Source organism: Limanda limanda, chromosome 12, assembly GCF_963576545.1.
Source record: "Limanda limanda chromosome 12, fLimLim1.1, whole genome shotgun sequence".
NCBI lineage: Eukaryota > Metazoa > Chordata > Actinopteri > Pleuronectiformes > Pleuronectidae > Limanda > Limanda limanda.
The window spans coordinates 21,704,521-21,720,163 of record NC_083647.1 but is presented as its reverse complement, the minus strand read 5'-3'; the positions used below and the strand labels follow the sequence as shown (position 1 = coordinate 21,720,163).

General features: G+C 43.0%; 1 protein-coding gene across 1 annotated transcript in view; it reads left to right on the top strand.

Moving 5' to 3' along the window:
- Positions 1-7,113, top strand: part of mta1 (metastasis associated 1) — a 40,130-nt gene extending 33,017 nt beyond the window's left edge. The window contains exons 10-17 of the mRNA XM_061082472.1: positions 964-1,038; positions 1,414-1,472; positions 1,704-1,948; positions 3,171-3,322; positions 3,840-4,029; positions 4,187-4,285; positions 4,707-4,862; positions 6,971-7,113. Coding sequence (XP_060938455.1) covers positions 964-1,038; positions 1,414-1,472; positions 1,704-1,948; positions 3,171-3,322; positions 3,840-4,029; positions 4,187-4,285; positions 4,707-4,862; positions 6,971-7,080 — 1,086 coding nt within the window. The 3' untranslated portion in view covers positions 7,081-7,113. The remainder of the gene's footprint in view (positions 1-963; positions 1,039-1,413; positions 1,473-1,703; positions 1,949-3,170; positions 3,323-3,839; positions 4,030-4,186; positions 4,286-4,706; positions 4,863-6,970) is intronic.
- Positions 7,114-15,643: the final 8,530 nt, after the last annotated feature.

Genomic DNA, 15,643 nt, shown 5'->3' with positions numbered 1-15,643 from the left:
TCTTGCTGTAGCTCCTCTTCGTCCTGCTGTAGCTCCTCCTCGTCCTGCTGTAGCTCCTCTTCGTCCTGCTGTAGCTCCTCTTCTTCCTGCTGTAGCTCCTCTTCGTCCTGCTGTAGCTCCTCTTCTTCCTGCTGTAGCTCCTCTTCGTCCTGCTGTAGCTCCTCTTCGTCCTCTGCGCTCTCAGCTTGAAGAGAATGGTGCTGCTGCCCTTTGTGGAGCTGCCTGCTTCAGCTCCCAGCGGGGGTGCCTCACTCCTCCACCTGGTGGCCGGCTGCCGTCCCTGCCTCTCGCTCACTCTCGTTTCCACTCGAGCCTTCTCTCTTAACAACAGGACCACACCGCCATTATGGGTGGGGCCACGGCTTGACAGCTCCTCTTCCTCCCAAACTTCTAACAGGGACGTTTACAGAACGACTTCAGTGGGTTCAATACAAAGAGACGTGTATTTATAAAGACAAAGCTCTTTAATAACTCTAATATTTACCTAGTTCACTAAGATCTAATGATTTTTTTCAAGACCTCATTACTTATTCTCTTCAAACGTACTTGGATTGTGTTAACTTTCATATTCAGGTCATAGGTAATCTAAGTCTGGTGTATTCATTTATGTTTCTCAAGAAGTAATACATTTCTCCTTGAAATAAATAAAAAAAACTCTTAGTAGAAATTGTAGAAAGCTTCTAGCAGTTGTACTAAATCCTGTAAAGTTCACACAAAGTTTGCTTATGAAAGAGGCTTTTAGAAGGTTTCAGGACGGTCACAGTGACGTCGACAACTCACCAGCTGCCTTGGAAATGATGAAGCTGAAGCTCTTGACAGTCGAGACCCTGTTGAAAACATTTCATGCTCACTCACTTCATCCAGATTTTTTAGGCAGAAGAAAACACCTCAACCTAAACTGAAATAACATTGTGTTCTTTCACTGAAATAATGATTATTTTCCTCCTTCTCCTCCGTCTGTAGTTGCCCTGGAAGTCCCTGACGAGTATTATTGAGTATTACTACATGTGGAAGACCACAGACAGATATGTACAGCAGGTAAAAACATCAATTATACACTAAAGGTTTAAGAAAACAAATGTCTTGATGTAATTTATATCAGGCTCATATATGTCAGGATACATTTACTTTCCTTACAGCCCAATAACATTTTTTAAAAGCCTCAACTAATTTCATCCCCCAGAAATGAAGCTGCCCTCACATTTTATTTTGTTCTCCTCTATCCGCATGTGAGCCAGTGTTAGTTTGACATTTATGTTTTTAAAGACAGTGGAAATAATTACAAAACCAAAGACATGTTTATTCATATTTAAGAACTAGTCAAAGATCGATATAAAGTTTAAACGTGCCCTTAAGTCACGGTCTGATAACTTTTCCTCTCTCCCTCCTCCCTCTCTTCTGTCTCTGCTCCAGAAACGATTAAAAGCAGCCGAGGCAGAAAGCAAGTTGAAGCAGGTCTACATCCCGAACTAGTGAGTGGTTCTTGAGCATTGTGTTTACTTATGTTCTTCAGAGGTCATGTGTTTAAAGTTTAGAGTCGATCTTAGGAACATTTTATGTCGTTTCAAAGTTGGACGTGTGCTGATGTTGTCAGAGCAGACGTGTCTATCTCTCTGTACAGTACGAGTGAGTGTGGCTGGAGGCTGATGGTTCTGTCTCCTCTCTGTCGCTCTGACCCCGTCTCTGTTTCTGTGCCCCGACAGTAACAAGCCAAACCCCAACCAGCTGAGCAACAACATCAAACCACCTCTGGTGAACGGAGCGGCGGCTCCAGGGATCCCAGGACTTGCAGGGGTACCAGGACTTGCAGGGGTTCCAGGACTTCCAGGGGTCCCAGGACCTGCAGGGGTCCCAGGAACTCCAGGGGTCCCAGGACTTCCAGGTGTCCCAGGACTACCAGGCTCGGTCCAGACCCCCGGCCTGGGCAGAGCCTGTGAAAGCTGCTACAGTGAGTCATTGTACACATGTGTGTCATGGCACAACATTTGCTGCTGTCTTTGTATTTTCTTGAGAAGTTCTCTTGTATTGCCCCGTAGTTTAAGAACTGGCACATCCTCAGAAATTAACACTACACGTCCATGAAATGCAATACGGATATGAACAGTAGGGGCAGTACAGAACCCGATCGCAAATGTGGTATGCCCTCTAGTGAAATTCTCTGGTCACATACGTAGTACACAGCAAATATGAAAACAAGTGTATCTCCGGCATTAAGTGGATCTGGCTACATCCTGGATAGATTCACTCCTTACTGCATCCTGTTCATATTGTCTGTCGTTGTGCTGCCTCTGAAATTCACTGTGTGTTCTGTTTACACACAGTAACACACAGTCCTTTTCAATTCATCAGACAAAACAATAAACATAACATTAAAACCGTCATTAACAACGTGAGGGATGTTGTGTGATCGACTGTATTGACGTCTAAGACGATGAGTCACACAGAGCATTAGGCGCCACTAGAGGTTGTGATCTCAGGCTCCCACCTGAGAACAGACAAGCTTATTTCAGAGATTGGTTCAGTTTCCAATGTCCTCTCTACATTATGAAGCTACTAAACCATATTCATCCACTCTGGAAACCATTTGAGAAAAGTATTATTTGCATGAGAAAATCACACGTGAGCGCTAAAACCGAGAGAAACGTGTAGATGTGCTTGTGATGCTGTTAATGGTTTGTTTACCTCATTCATTGTAAAGATGGGACCAAAACAGCAATAGACCATTAGGACTATGAGCATTTGTTGTTCCGTAAACATTCCAGTGTCCTTTTTACTGGTTCGTCAATGAAATATATCAGCAACAAAATGGACTAATCATCTGAATCGATCATCCGGCCTCATGCTCTTCAATAAATCTTAAAAATGGACGTTGAGATCGACGCGTCTCTGCACTAACTCGTGTGAAGAGCTCAGATGAACTCTGTCTGCACGTGGAACACATTTTAATTGGATTATAAAATGCAGAGCAAAGAGGAGCGTCACATGCCCGGCAGCCACATATTGTTTGAGTTATTTCAGTGATTGTACTTAATTCAGTGATGAATGATTAAAGGTTGTGTTCCCGCCCTCATGCACAGGAGATCGCCTTCGTGATCACACGTGGGTAATGAATCACGACGAGTCTGTGTGTCGCTCTGCACTCACTGTCTTCTGTCTGTGTGTGTGTGCAGGTAGCAGCTCCTATCAGTGGTACTCGTGGGGACCTCCCAACATGCAGTGTCGCCTGTGCGCGACGTGCTGGACCTACTGGAAGAAGTACGGAGGGCTGAAGATGCCCACGAGGCTGGAGGGAGAGAGGCCCGGACCCGCCCGCACCATCATGGTACACAATCACATAATAACACACAGAAACACACACTGCTGTGAAGGCTTCACTGACCGTGGAATCTACTTTTTCTGTAAACCACAAAGAGCAACCTCGCTGTTCCTGACTTAAAGTCTTAACTTACCCTCGGAGGAAAAGTTCATCCTCCACAGAAAATCCCTCTTTCTCTTCACTCTCGTCTTCTCAATTAAATTAGTATGTTCAGGACATAAAGGCTTAACGTTTAGATTATTAATCGTTATTTTGTCTTTACAACCCTCCTGAGCCCAAGGTGACTTCTGAAAGTCGATTAATACTTTTAAACTTGAACTATTTTCCTATTTGACAAAGAAAACCATCAAATCTTGACTTGGGAGAAGGTCAAAGCAGCAAAAAGTTGGTGTCTTCGTTCAGAAAGTCACTTGAACTAATTATTTATTATCAAAGAAGAGGATTAGGTTCCAGTCTCATTGTTTCCCACAATGCATTGTGAAAAACGATAATGCTAATGGCCTTGTGTCGTCTTCACCTCCAGAACCCCCATGGCCTCCCCATGCGCCACGGCGGCAGCCCCAAGTTTGCCGTGAAGACGCGACAGGCGTTTTTCCTGATGACCACCACGGTGACGCGGATGACTCGCCGCCTCTGCCAGGATATCATACGACCACGATTCCTGGCCAGGCACCCGTACCTCCCCGTCAACTCAGTAGCCATCAAGGCCGAATGTGAGACTCTTCATGACTATGTCACGCACACTCATCCTGTTCTGTGCCTGTTTGAACACCGTGTTGGAGTTATATGAAGTTTCTCTTGTTCTCCACACCTTCACTGTGTCATTCATTAAGTTTTTATTGGCTCTTTTCTTCCCATGGTTTCCTACAGGTGCCCTGCGGATGCCAGACGGGCCTTCAGCACTGAAAAAGCCTCCAGCACTGAAACCTGTGGAACGTAAACCTCTGGAGTCTGTGGTTCGATATTTAGGTAAGAAGAAGAAAGTCACTTAAACCAGTCTTAACAATGTTTAAAACTTAGTTTCATTGACTTTGTTTTTAGCACCTTTAGAAATATGTCAGGGTTAGGGTTAGTCGCGTAGTCGCATATATGTCGTTTGTGTTTTTATAAGTAAAACACGTGAAGAACCACGTCAGAGGAAACCGTCTCATTTAGTTAATTACAGCTGGCACGTTCCATATTTGCTGGAATGAGCCTCGGTGCAATAACAGCACGAGTCTGGCCTCTTGTTCCAGGTCAGCAGTTGAAATTAATGAGTCACTTATGTTGATTTAATTCTCTTTTTGTTTTCCTCGGTCGGTCTTTGTCGTCCTCTCTGCTTAACAACCTGTTTCCCGCCTCTTCTCCTCTCTTCTCCCGTTCTCTCCCTCCATCTCTCTTCACGTTTCAGAAGCACATCCCTGTCCGGTCAAGCCCAATCCTCCAATCCGTGGGGCGTCCATCTCTTCAGCCAGCCTGACGCCCATAAAATCCTCCCCCATCCTCAACAACGGCTCCCCCACCATCCTGGGCAAACGCTCCTATGAGCAGCACAACGGAATGGATGGTGAGTGACCAGGAGGAGACGGGAGTAAACACACTGAAGATTGTCTTATCGCTTTTTGTTTTCTCAGTTTCAAGTCGTGATATTCAGGTCTCTGTTGAAGGAGCACTCCCAAGGCCTGAAAGAACATGATTAAAAATGAAACCGCGTCTTTATTCAATAGATCAGGATTTCTATTTGGATCTGCACCAAACCGCACAGACCTAAAAATATCAGTGCCATAGATATGCCATATTTTTTCATTATGTTCCTTGTATTGGTCCCGAGGAGATTGGTGAAAATGTCAAACACCTATTTCATAACGTGATGAAGGATTTGTGGATCTGCCGCAACATTTCATGCTTTAACTCCATCCTTCAACCAAGTGTCGTGGAAATCTGTTTAATCTGAGTGAGCCTGCTGATAAGTCACAAACGGACAGAGGTGAAAACATCTGCATCCTTTAGTTTGTTTGTGAGAAGGATGTGATATGGATCAATGAAGATCCCAATACATGTAGGTGCAGATACTGATAAGGGGACAGATCCAGGATTTTGTGTTTAATTTTATTTAACATCGCGAAATAAGACTTTTTTTCAACATTTTCATTGTTTTCTCAGAGAATAATTGGATCTTGGATCTTAATGAAAGAAAGCAAAATATTAAGGGGATCGATATTTAAGAGCTTGTGAATCCAAATAGTAAACTAGTAAAATGTGGTTTAAAGGGCATGAGAGGTTTGTACTCTACTCAATGACATTCTAGTTAGTCAAATATAATAAATCATCAGGTTTAAAACAGATTTATTTATTTAATGTATTCTCATGTTGTTTTCACCCTACTTTACGTTATTTGAATTGTGTTATCACAAACTAAATGATATTGCATTAAGCATGAGTGTTGGAGCTCTAATGCCTCTGCTGCACATTCTGTAATTAGAATATCGAAGTGTTCAGGCTCATCCGAGCTCCGTGGCCCCAGCACTCGTACGAGTTCCACCGCCGAAGGGTGAAGAGTTTGTGTGGTTCTCTGATTTTTGGATTTTTTTGGGTTACGTCCCACTTTCCCTCTCCCCTGTGAAACGAGAGAGGGGAAGAGACAGACTGAGAGATCAAGAGAGGGAGAGTATGCCAGGGAGAGAGAGAGTGAGAGGGAGAGGGGGATCGGATCGGCCTTGCTGCTTTAGCTGGAGGCTACAGTCTATGTTGTCATGGTAACTGCAGAGAGGAGGAAGAGGAGGAGGAGGAGGGCTCAGTAAGTATATCCTGAGGGAGAGCGTCTCCACTGGTCTGTGAGTCCACCTCAGGCCGAGGCTGGAACAACACACCAGCAGGAGATTTCAGATGAGAATTGGGATTTACATTTTTTTTTATTGTAGCAGAAACTTATCAACGTCATCATTGGGTTTTGTTCGTTAGAGTGGAGGTGGAAAGGTTTTGACAGATGTGTTTATCTTAAGGGTTAACCATCAAGATCTTGGATTATTTGTGTTGATTTAGTTGTTACCAGGCAGTTGTGTCTTGTTTAGTTAATGCAGGTGAGTTGTGTTCGAAGTCACTCAAGTTGCTTCGGGTGCTTCAGTCACTGTTTTGCTATAATTTTAGAAGAGATATCGGTATCAGAACATATTTTCCTTCCACAATCGGTCGAGCTTCAGAAACTTATCTGCAAAGTCAAAGTGAAGAAGAAGCAGAACTCAGCAGTTTACACAGAGACCTCAGAGAGGAGATGTTGCTTTCTATGCAGTAGATGTGAAACGAGCCTAATGGAAAAATGATTTTCTGAATGTTTTATATTTAACTGGTGTTTAACAAGTACAACCTGCAGTGGGTTGAGGAGATTATATACTGAGTCAAATGTAGAAAGAAGTGACCTGTTTAGAATTTTGCCAAATATTTGAAGATCTTCAGGATTTTTCAAATAACTTAAAGTGAGAGTGAATGTAAATTTAAATCAAAGTAACAAAAAAGTATTTAAAGGAGCCACTAGGGGGCAGAAGATTTTATCATTGGTATTTGTGGCAGCAGCATCAGTGGACTGGGTTTTGACTGAAGATGTGTTTCCCTCCTCTTCCTCTTCCTCCTCCTCCTCCTCCTCCTCCTCCTCCTCCTCCTCCTCCTCCTCCTCCTCAGGCTCTAAATCTAAAATCCTGGCTCCTCAGTGGGACATCATGGCCAAGCGGATGAGCGAGGTGGCGCGACCTTCGGTCTCGATGCAGGACGAGATCCACGAACTGGACTGAACGCTCTGTGGAACAACCTCTACTGCAAACCTCAGTCAGGTAACGACCACAAACAGGAATAAGTTCCTTATATAGAAGTGCTGGGCTGAGTGAGGAAGGTTTATTTATTCTGCAGACTGTAAAATGTTTGATTATTACCCAGGGATTGTCTCAAGAAGACATGTTGTTTTACAATTTATTGATTATAATTTACTCAATACTTGTGTTTGCAGTATTCATCCTTTACTATCATATATCACACACTATTACATGTATTTCTTCTTATTACGTCTTAGTTATGAATATCCTTACTTTGTTAAAGCATATTTATTTGGTAAATTCGCATTTTCTTCCATAACTTTATATTTTATTACTTATTTAGTTGTACTTTATTTTTACGACTATGGAGGTTTTCGTATGATTATACATTGAAACATGTATGTTAGTATAATTGTGATGATGATTCGTTAGGTTACATGTTCTGAAGGTTCTCACTTGTGTTGTTGGACGTCAGGAGAACTTGTGTTAATCTGTGTCTTCTGTGACTCTGTCTCAACAGAGGGAGGGGAGGGGGGGGATGAGATGGAACACGTGTTTTCCAGTGAAGTTGATGGCGGCTGAGTGAAGACGAAGCTGAGAGGAGAGGACGACAGCGAGAGCCACACTTCTTCAGCCAGGACGAGTCATGAGAGGCGGCTGACGAGCGATCAATCCATAATCCATCAGTGTGGCTGAGGTCAATCCGAGGACTGACTGTACAGGACTGTGTTTATTACTCACATCTCTTGTTATTACTGTCATTGTAATTATTGTTATTGTTATTATAAGTTTTTCTTTTCTTTTTTTTTTACCAACTATAACTCAGCTTATTGTTTGTCGATCAAACGAAGGAACTTTTAAAGTTTCATAAAAAATGCTTGCTAAACCCTGTGGAAACGGGTGGAAGGACTGTAACATAAGCCACTTGCATCTTCTCTGTGTCTGTTTTGTTGTTTTTTTTTGTTTTTCTTTAACAATTTCAATTCCACGAGGAAACGCACTTTGATTTCGGTGACACACGTTAACTCCTCGTCTTTTTGGTTTTCGATGAATTCGAACGCTTTACGGGAAATCTTAGGTTTTGTGAGCCGGCCCTGATCTTCGGCCAGAGAGGTTTAACTTATTGAGAAAGACTTGCTGTTTTTTCTACCTTTTTCACAAGTAATGCATCTATGCTTCAATACTGTAATTAAAAAAGACAATTGATTTTCCCTTCTTCTTCTGACGTCTGTGCTCTGAGGTGCCGTTTCTTTTTCAGGCTTCGCACTCCAGGAATGAAAAACAGGGTTTATGAAAAATGACGGATTTTTTTATTACCTTTGGCCAAAGAGCGCACGTTTTCATCAGCGTTTGTTTGTTAGTCAGCAGGAAAACTGAACTGATTATTTGTTTTCTTCGTACGGGTCGTGGGACTCGGCCAGAGGAAGAATCCATTACATTCTGGAGAGGATCTGAACAAACGGGCGCATCCAGGATTTTTTTGTTTCCCTTTCGCCTTCGTAGTTTCATGTGTTTATATTGTAGTGAAACACTCGTCAGTTTCAATCAGTCACAGTGGATCAGTCAGTTTTTATGAGAAAATACAACAATATGCCAGCAACACACCTGCTTCTGACCGTGATTTCTGATTCCTCATCTCTATACATTGAGATATTTAGTTCTTGACCTTGGAAACAGCAGATATAATAATAATAATAGTAATATAAACATGTTTTTTAAATGGTAACAAAGTGCTCTACATAAATGAGGATAAAACACCTCAGCACAAATTAATTACAGATCATTTAGCTGATGCTTGTATCCAAAGAGACTTCCAATTACTGCATTAGAATTAGTTGATTGGTGCATCTCACATTAATTCTAGCAATTGATAACAGGCCATGAAAAAGTCTTGGTCATGAACTAGATTTACACTAACGCACAAATTTCAAAGTCCTCTAGTCGACAATCAAGTTCGTAAAGTGAATTAGGTTTTCATTACTTTAATATATTAATCATATTTGTGAAGCAGAACTCATCCTTTGACTTTCTATCAAAATATTCACATTACTTTATATCTTTAAGGCCAGTTGTGTTTCCTGTCTAACGGTTTCTTAAACATCTATGGATGAACAATCTTTGTCTCTGGAGTTTATTCAGACTCATTAAAACTTTTCTTATTATGCTTCCTGGTCTTGAAAAAGTTTCGAGATAAATTAAAACTGTAAACGCAGCCTTCACATCAGACGTTTTATTTAAATCATTAAGTTTCATAATGTAATTACTTGATGCTTATTTTACTCGTTTTGACTCATGAAGTAAAGGTTAAACATTTCAAAATACTTAATTTTAATGTGGCTCCTTTGAGAACAAATGTGGAAATTGTGTTTTAAAAAAGGATCATTTCAAATCTAACGCTAAATAAATTTATGAGAATCAAAGCACAGAATGAATAAATACAATAAAATAAAGGTGAAATAAAACGTGGGACATCAGAACTTGAAAAATCAAAGTAATAACTGATGACACGTCTTTGTTGTAGTGATCTCATCGAAGTGTACGACATTAATATCTAAGGTTTTATTTTTACACAACTAAACTTCCTCTGGGACCCAGTCGCTGGTGCAGGAGTCGTCTGAGAGTCACTGGATACGAGAGAAGGTTCAAACTCCTGAAATATTAGTCTGACTGGAAACGCAGAATAAACGAGGTCACTGCGGGAGAGAGAGAGAGAGAGAGAGACCAGAGTTTGGACGAGATGAAGACAACATGTTTATGTTTCATCTCAGAATTAAATATAGAACCTGAACGATAAGGATCCACAACCTATAGAGGGCAGCACTGAGGTTAGTCTTCATAAGTTAATAAATTCATCCATCAACCCATCCATCCATTCATCCTTTATATATGATAAACTGTATATTGATGTTAGTAATAGTATTATTATTATATCATTATTATAGTGATATAAAACTATGCCCACATCACATCTTGGTATTTGGCCTCATGTCTCAGTCCTGCTGAATCTGAGCTGATGTTTCTCAGGCAGACTGAGGACACCACCCCCCTCCTACTGCAGGACCCTGACCCGTGAGGAGACCCCCTCCTGAGGGACCCTTGTCTCTGAGGACAACCCCCCTCCTGAGGGACCCTTGTCTCTGAGGACATCCCTCTCCCTCCTCCTGTGGAACCCTGATCTGTGACGACACCACCCCCCTCCTCCTACAGGACCCTGACCACTGAGGAGACCCCCCACCCCCTCCTCCTGCAGGACCCTGGTCTCTGAGGACACCACCCCCTCTCCCGAAGGACCCTGGTCTATGAGGAGACCCCCAAACCCCCCTCCTCCTACAGGACCCTGATCTCTGACGACACCACCCCCCTCCTCCTACAGGACCCTGACCACTGTGGAGACCCCCCAACCCCTCCTCCTGCAGGACCCTGGTCTCTGAGGACACCACCCCCCCTCCCGAAGGACCCTGGTCACTGAGGAGACCCCCACACCCCCCACCTCCTCCTCCTGCAGGACCCTGGTTTGTGGGGAACAAACAGTTAACAGGAGTCTGAGCTGCTGCTGCAGTAACATGGTCACTCTCCATCCGGCAGCTCTCACACACAGGACCGGAGGAGGAAGAGGAGGAAGAGGAGGAGAAGCCGGGCACCATCACACACACACACACACACACACACCGGCTGCTGACTGCACCACCAGCACCGGCTCCTCCAGATCCCTCTGCCCGGGACAGGAGCCCCATCGCCCGGCCTGTGAGCTGAGGGAGAAGCCGCAGAGCTCCGGACCGAAGGTAAGAAACAACCTGCAGCGCGACATGTGTGCAACATATCAGAGGCATGTTCATAACAACATGCAACAACAACGTGTGTGTGTGTGTGTGTGTGTGAAGTTATTCTCTGTAACTTCATGTTGTATTTTGGTTTTTATTTTAAATTCACGCAGCGTTTAATGGGAATTGGCGCGTTTCTTTCCTCAACGAGCAGATCGACAACTGCAAAAACGTTTATTTTAACCTCGGTGGTAAAATTAAATCAATTTTCAGTCATGCAAAAAAATAACAGAAGATATTATTTGATTCCTGAACGTCTTGTTTCTAATTCGGCGTGTGTTTTATGCGTATTTGCCCAATTCCACTTGTTTAAATATAGAGAACTTGCGATTCAAGCCCTGGAATAGAGACTTGTGGGTTTCACTGATGCTTCATGAGGATTTTAAAGTGTGTTCATGTAACCCACGTTTACAATGAATGGTGGAGGGGGTTGGTTATGATTTAAGAGGGGGGTGGGGGGTGGGGTACCGCACTGCTCAGGCGTGATGCTGCAGCCCGGGGCCTGCAGGGGACTGACCGGCCTGAGGTTTCCAGGGGACAGTAGAAGATGACTTTAGACTTTTTAGAGTTTAATTACATCCAGTAGAAGAGCGTTCACCACAGAGCTGATTCCTCACTGCACCTGATCTGCAGGGTCACATCCCTCCATGCACCCTGCAGAAGAAACAGGGATCTGGAGGAGGTGTTTCCAAAATCCCTCATTGATTTATTCCATATAAGGGCTGGAGTTCACTTTGATGTGGGGTGAGATAATCCCTGCTGCTGCCTGGTAGCATATATACCCCCCCCACACAAACACAGATTTACACTGACCCGCTGTATTGACATTATTTGGGCCTATTTATAACTCACGCCGCAGCCTTCACATGCAGCAAGGACAGAAACACAGGTTAGAACAACAGCCAGAGCTCAAGGAATTTAATCCAGATTATAATATAGAGTATGTTGTGTTGGAACTGGGTCTATACTGTCGTTAGTGATGTTCCCACGATGCTTCCTTCAGCTCTTCACACACGTCACAGTGTCTTTACAAATCATTCACCCTCCTCTGAAGTCCTCGTGTGGTTTCCTGCTGTGTAGATTTACGGCCCAGGAGTCACACTGTCACACTGAAGGAAATATATTAGCCATTGATAAAGTGGTGAGTGTTCTCAAATCAATTTAATTTGCAGCACAAAGACCCCAATTTTATTGACGCTACTGTGGCTAATCTAGAAATTAGCACACACTAACACAATGTTTCCCTCAAAGTTACGCCCTTACCTTACAGGGATTTTCCCCAAAGCAGATTTCAATGTGTGGTTCTTGACACTGATCAACAAAGATCCGGTTCAGATCTTCTACACACAGTCGTCCTGGGGGATCTGATCACATGTTGGCACAGGAGGAGACACATTCAGGTGTGAAGCTCAGATGCTAGATGTGCACATACAGACACACTGAAGACGTTGGGTAAACTAGAAGATGCACAAATCAAAGTTGTCGAGCAGTCAAAATACTGTGAAAACTCCAATATGAGGTTATAATGTGATCAATACATTTGCATTATGTGACTGAGGTCTGAATACTCCACACGTCTTGTTGCTGTTTACGTGCCAGCGTTTGTCCTTATGTGATAAATATCAGAATATTAGTTTCCATGTAAACGTGTGATGACGGATTGAATCCCGGTAGTAGCGGGTTCATGCCCTTTGCTTTATGACTTACAACAATGTTTTTTAAACGTGTTACGTATTATCTTTTAATTTCTAAAATCATTTGAATAAGTCTGATTTTGAAAGTGTTGCATGATTAAGAATTGCTTTGTAAATAAGCTGATTAAATCATGTGATGTTTTTACTTCACTTTTAAGTAAGTTTTTTACTTTCTTTTGTTTTTTACCCTCGGGCCTTAAACTTTCTGCAGCCAGCATCAATTATGCATCGTCAGCGATTGATTTTAAAGTGTCTTTCTCTGCACAGATTAACATGCGTCCTCCATTAGAGACATTTCTCTCCCCGGCATCGCGACAGGCCACTAAACCTCCTGCTTTTCCTCTGTAGCTGCTCCAAGATTTCTAATCCACGGGGCGTGACCCACATGCTATTCAGGACAGAGGGCTTAGCTCCCATGTAGGGTCTCTCATTAAACTGCAGAGAGCTCAGGAGCTGGAATGAGTGGGGGGGGAAGAGAAGGGGGGAGAGAAGGGGTGAGAGAAAAGGGTTGATACTTTCAGAGAACTGTAAAGGTCAGAGTGTGTAGAGGGGACTTCAGAGATGTTTATTGCGTGATTCAGAGTGAACGGCGGACGGGAAGTGGAAAAAAACATCTGTAGTTATTTGTGTTTTTACTTTATATCCACGTATCAACCAACCAATATCATACGATGGTTATTTCTTCATATGTTGGTTCTGAGATAAACCATATTTAAATTGAAAAGGTTTCAAGGTCTGAAGGATGTGTTTAATTACGTTATCATCCTGATGCTGATGCAGTATTTTGAATAGAAAGTTGCAAAAAATTAATTTTTCTTAAAGGTCGTTTGTGAAGTGTCACACTTGCATCTTTTTTACTGAGTCAGAGACAAAGAGTTATGAACCTTGAGTTTCATTTCTGCACAGTCAGTGAGTTTAATCTCTAAGATCTGAGCCGTTCAGAGTGCAGAGCTTTCTCCTCCCTCCCCCTCCTCCTCTCTCCTCCCTCCTCCTCCCCCACCACTCAGCCTGTGCTGGTCAGGTTTTCACCTTGCGCATATCGAAGGGATGCTTACTGTAAAGTTATATGAGCCTCTATCTATCAGCTGTGCTGAGTCGGGTCTGTTAGTCTCAGACCTCATATCTGTATCGCTCCATCAGAGGTTTGTGATGCTCAGACACTTAATACGTCTCTAAGGGAATCTCAGGATTTAGGGAGGGAGGGAGGGAGGGATGCTGGTTTGAAACCCGGTACAAGCTCCGAAAGCTTTTATGGAAATGAAATGATCTTAGATACTTTATTTAATTAAAATATTTCCCTGCAAATCATTCTCATAGCTGCCATATCTCTAATGGAGCTGGAACGTTTCCCTTAAACATGATCCCGAGAGGAGCGCCTGTAAATCCACTCCCTTCTAAAGTCGATCTGAAACCATTTGGCACTAAAATATTTAGTTTTTAGATCATCAATTAATTATGCAGCTTCTAAATTTGGGGGAAGCTGCTGTCCTGAGTGTTGTTCTCCTTCTAAGACTTAATATCATTGGTTGTTTTGATTCTCTCTCTCTCAACCCAGTTCCTAATCCCACAGGCCACTGATGCTAATGGTAATGCCCCAGGCCAGGGGGGAAAACGGCTGAAACAAATTCAAATCAATGAAAGATAAAAGCATCAACAATCTGTCACCCAAAGACGTTCGATTGACTTCATTAGAGAAGAAGGGATGAAAGCTTTTTCCAAGATTTTTCCAACCTGAAAAAAAAAGGACTTAAACCGTTATTTGATGAATTCTTTTCAGCAGGTTGTACTACAGTTGACTTCCAGCTGATCCTGCAGCCTTAAAGATCATTAAAACCCGTCTGTCCTCAGACCTGCTCCGTGTGGACGAGGACACGAGACGCTGCTCAGAGAGAGAGAGACAGGTTGCTGGTTCAAGATTCATTGATCTGCCTCTTCAGCTGATTGGGGTCAGTTAATTTTGTGCTTCGTCTGGAGATTCACCAACACCCCCAACCGTCATCCTCTATCACTCTTGTATACGACCACCATCCCCCCTTTCTCTCCTCTCCTGACAACCACCTCCCATCACTCCATCACTTGCTCCATCAGTGTTGCTCAGGGAGACAGGACTGTGGACATAAGCAGCAACAGTCCTGTTGTCCAGCAGGTGGTGACCAGGGGCGTAGCAACAGGGTACGTCAAGCAATCCCCCGGGGGCCCCTGAGCTGAGAGGAGGCCCCAGAGGACAACTGATTGCATTAGTCCATGACAACAACAAGGTTGATTATTTAGGCCCCAAAGTCCCTTTCAACTGGGGCCCCAAAGTCCCTGGGTTGCAGTTTCCAATTATGGCTCCAACGATCAATTCGGCAGTTATTCTACAAACAAACTAACCAATAAATATAATTATCAAAATCGTTCTGTCGCAATATTTTGTCAATCAACTCCTCTTGGATTAATGGTTCATTGACAAACCATTGCAGCTGTATCTGAAAATGTACAGTTTTCTGTACTAACTATTGATATTATTTATTTTTTCAAATAATTGATACGTCAATACGTTTTATTGAAGGATACGTCTTCTTATTCTTTGTTTTGTAGTAATAACAGCCCAATCACAAAGATATTCAGTCCATGGTGTCAGAAAAAGTGAGAGAAGCTGTACATGCTCATTTTTATAAATCTATAAATTTTCTAAATCCTGTCTGATACTCAGCAGTTTTTCTCATTAGCCTTAAACCTCCTGTGTTTTTTTATGATGATAGATAAAACTGCACTGTCACGTTTCTCACTCGCTGCTGTTTCTCCTCAGCAGGATGAAACAGGGGTTAGGTCACCTTGGTCACAGGCACTTAGCTGCATTGGATGCTGCTGCTTTCTATATGCCACGCCCCCTCGCAGAGTGACCTTCCAGAAGTCTGTATAGGCCCTGGACCAGTGCCAGAGCCAGAGAGCGGCGTCGGTGCATGAGGATTATTCAGTGACGTGAGGTCGGCAGTGTGTTGTGTTCCTGATCAGATCTGGTTGTCAGAGTTCCCAGCTGTCGGCGTG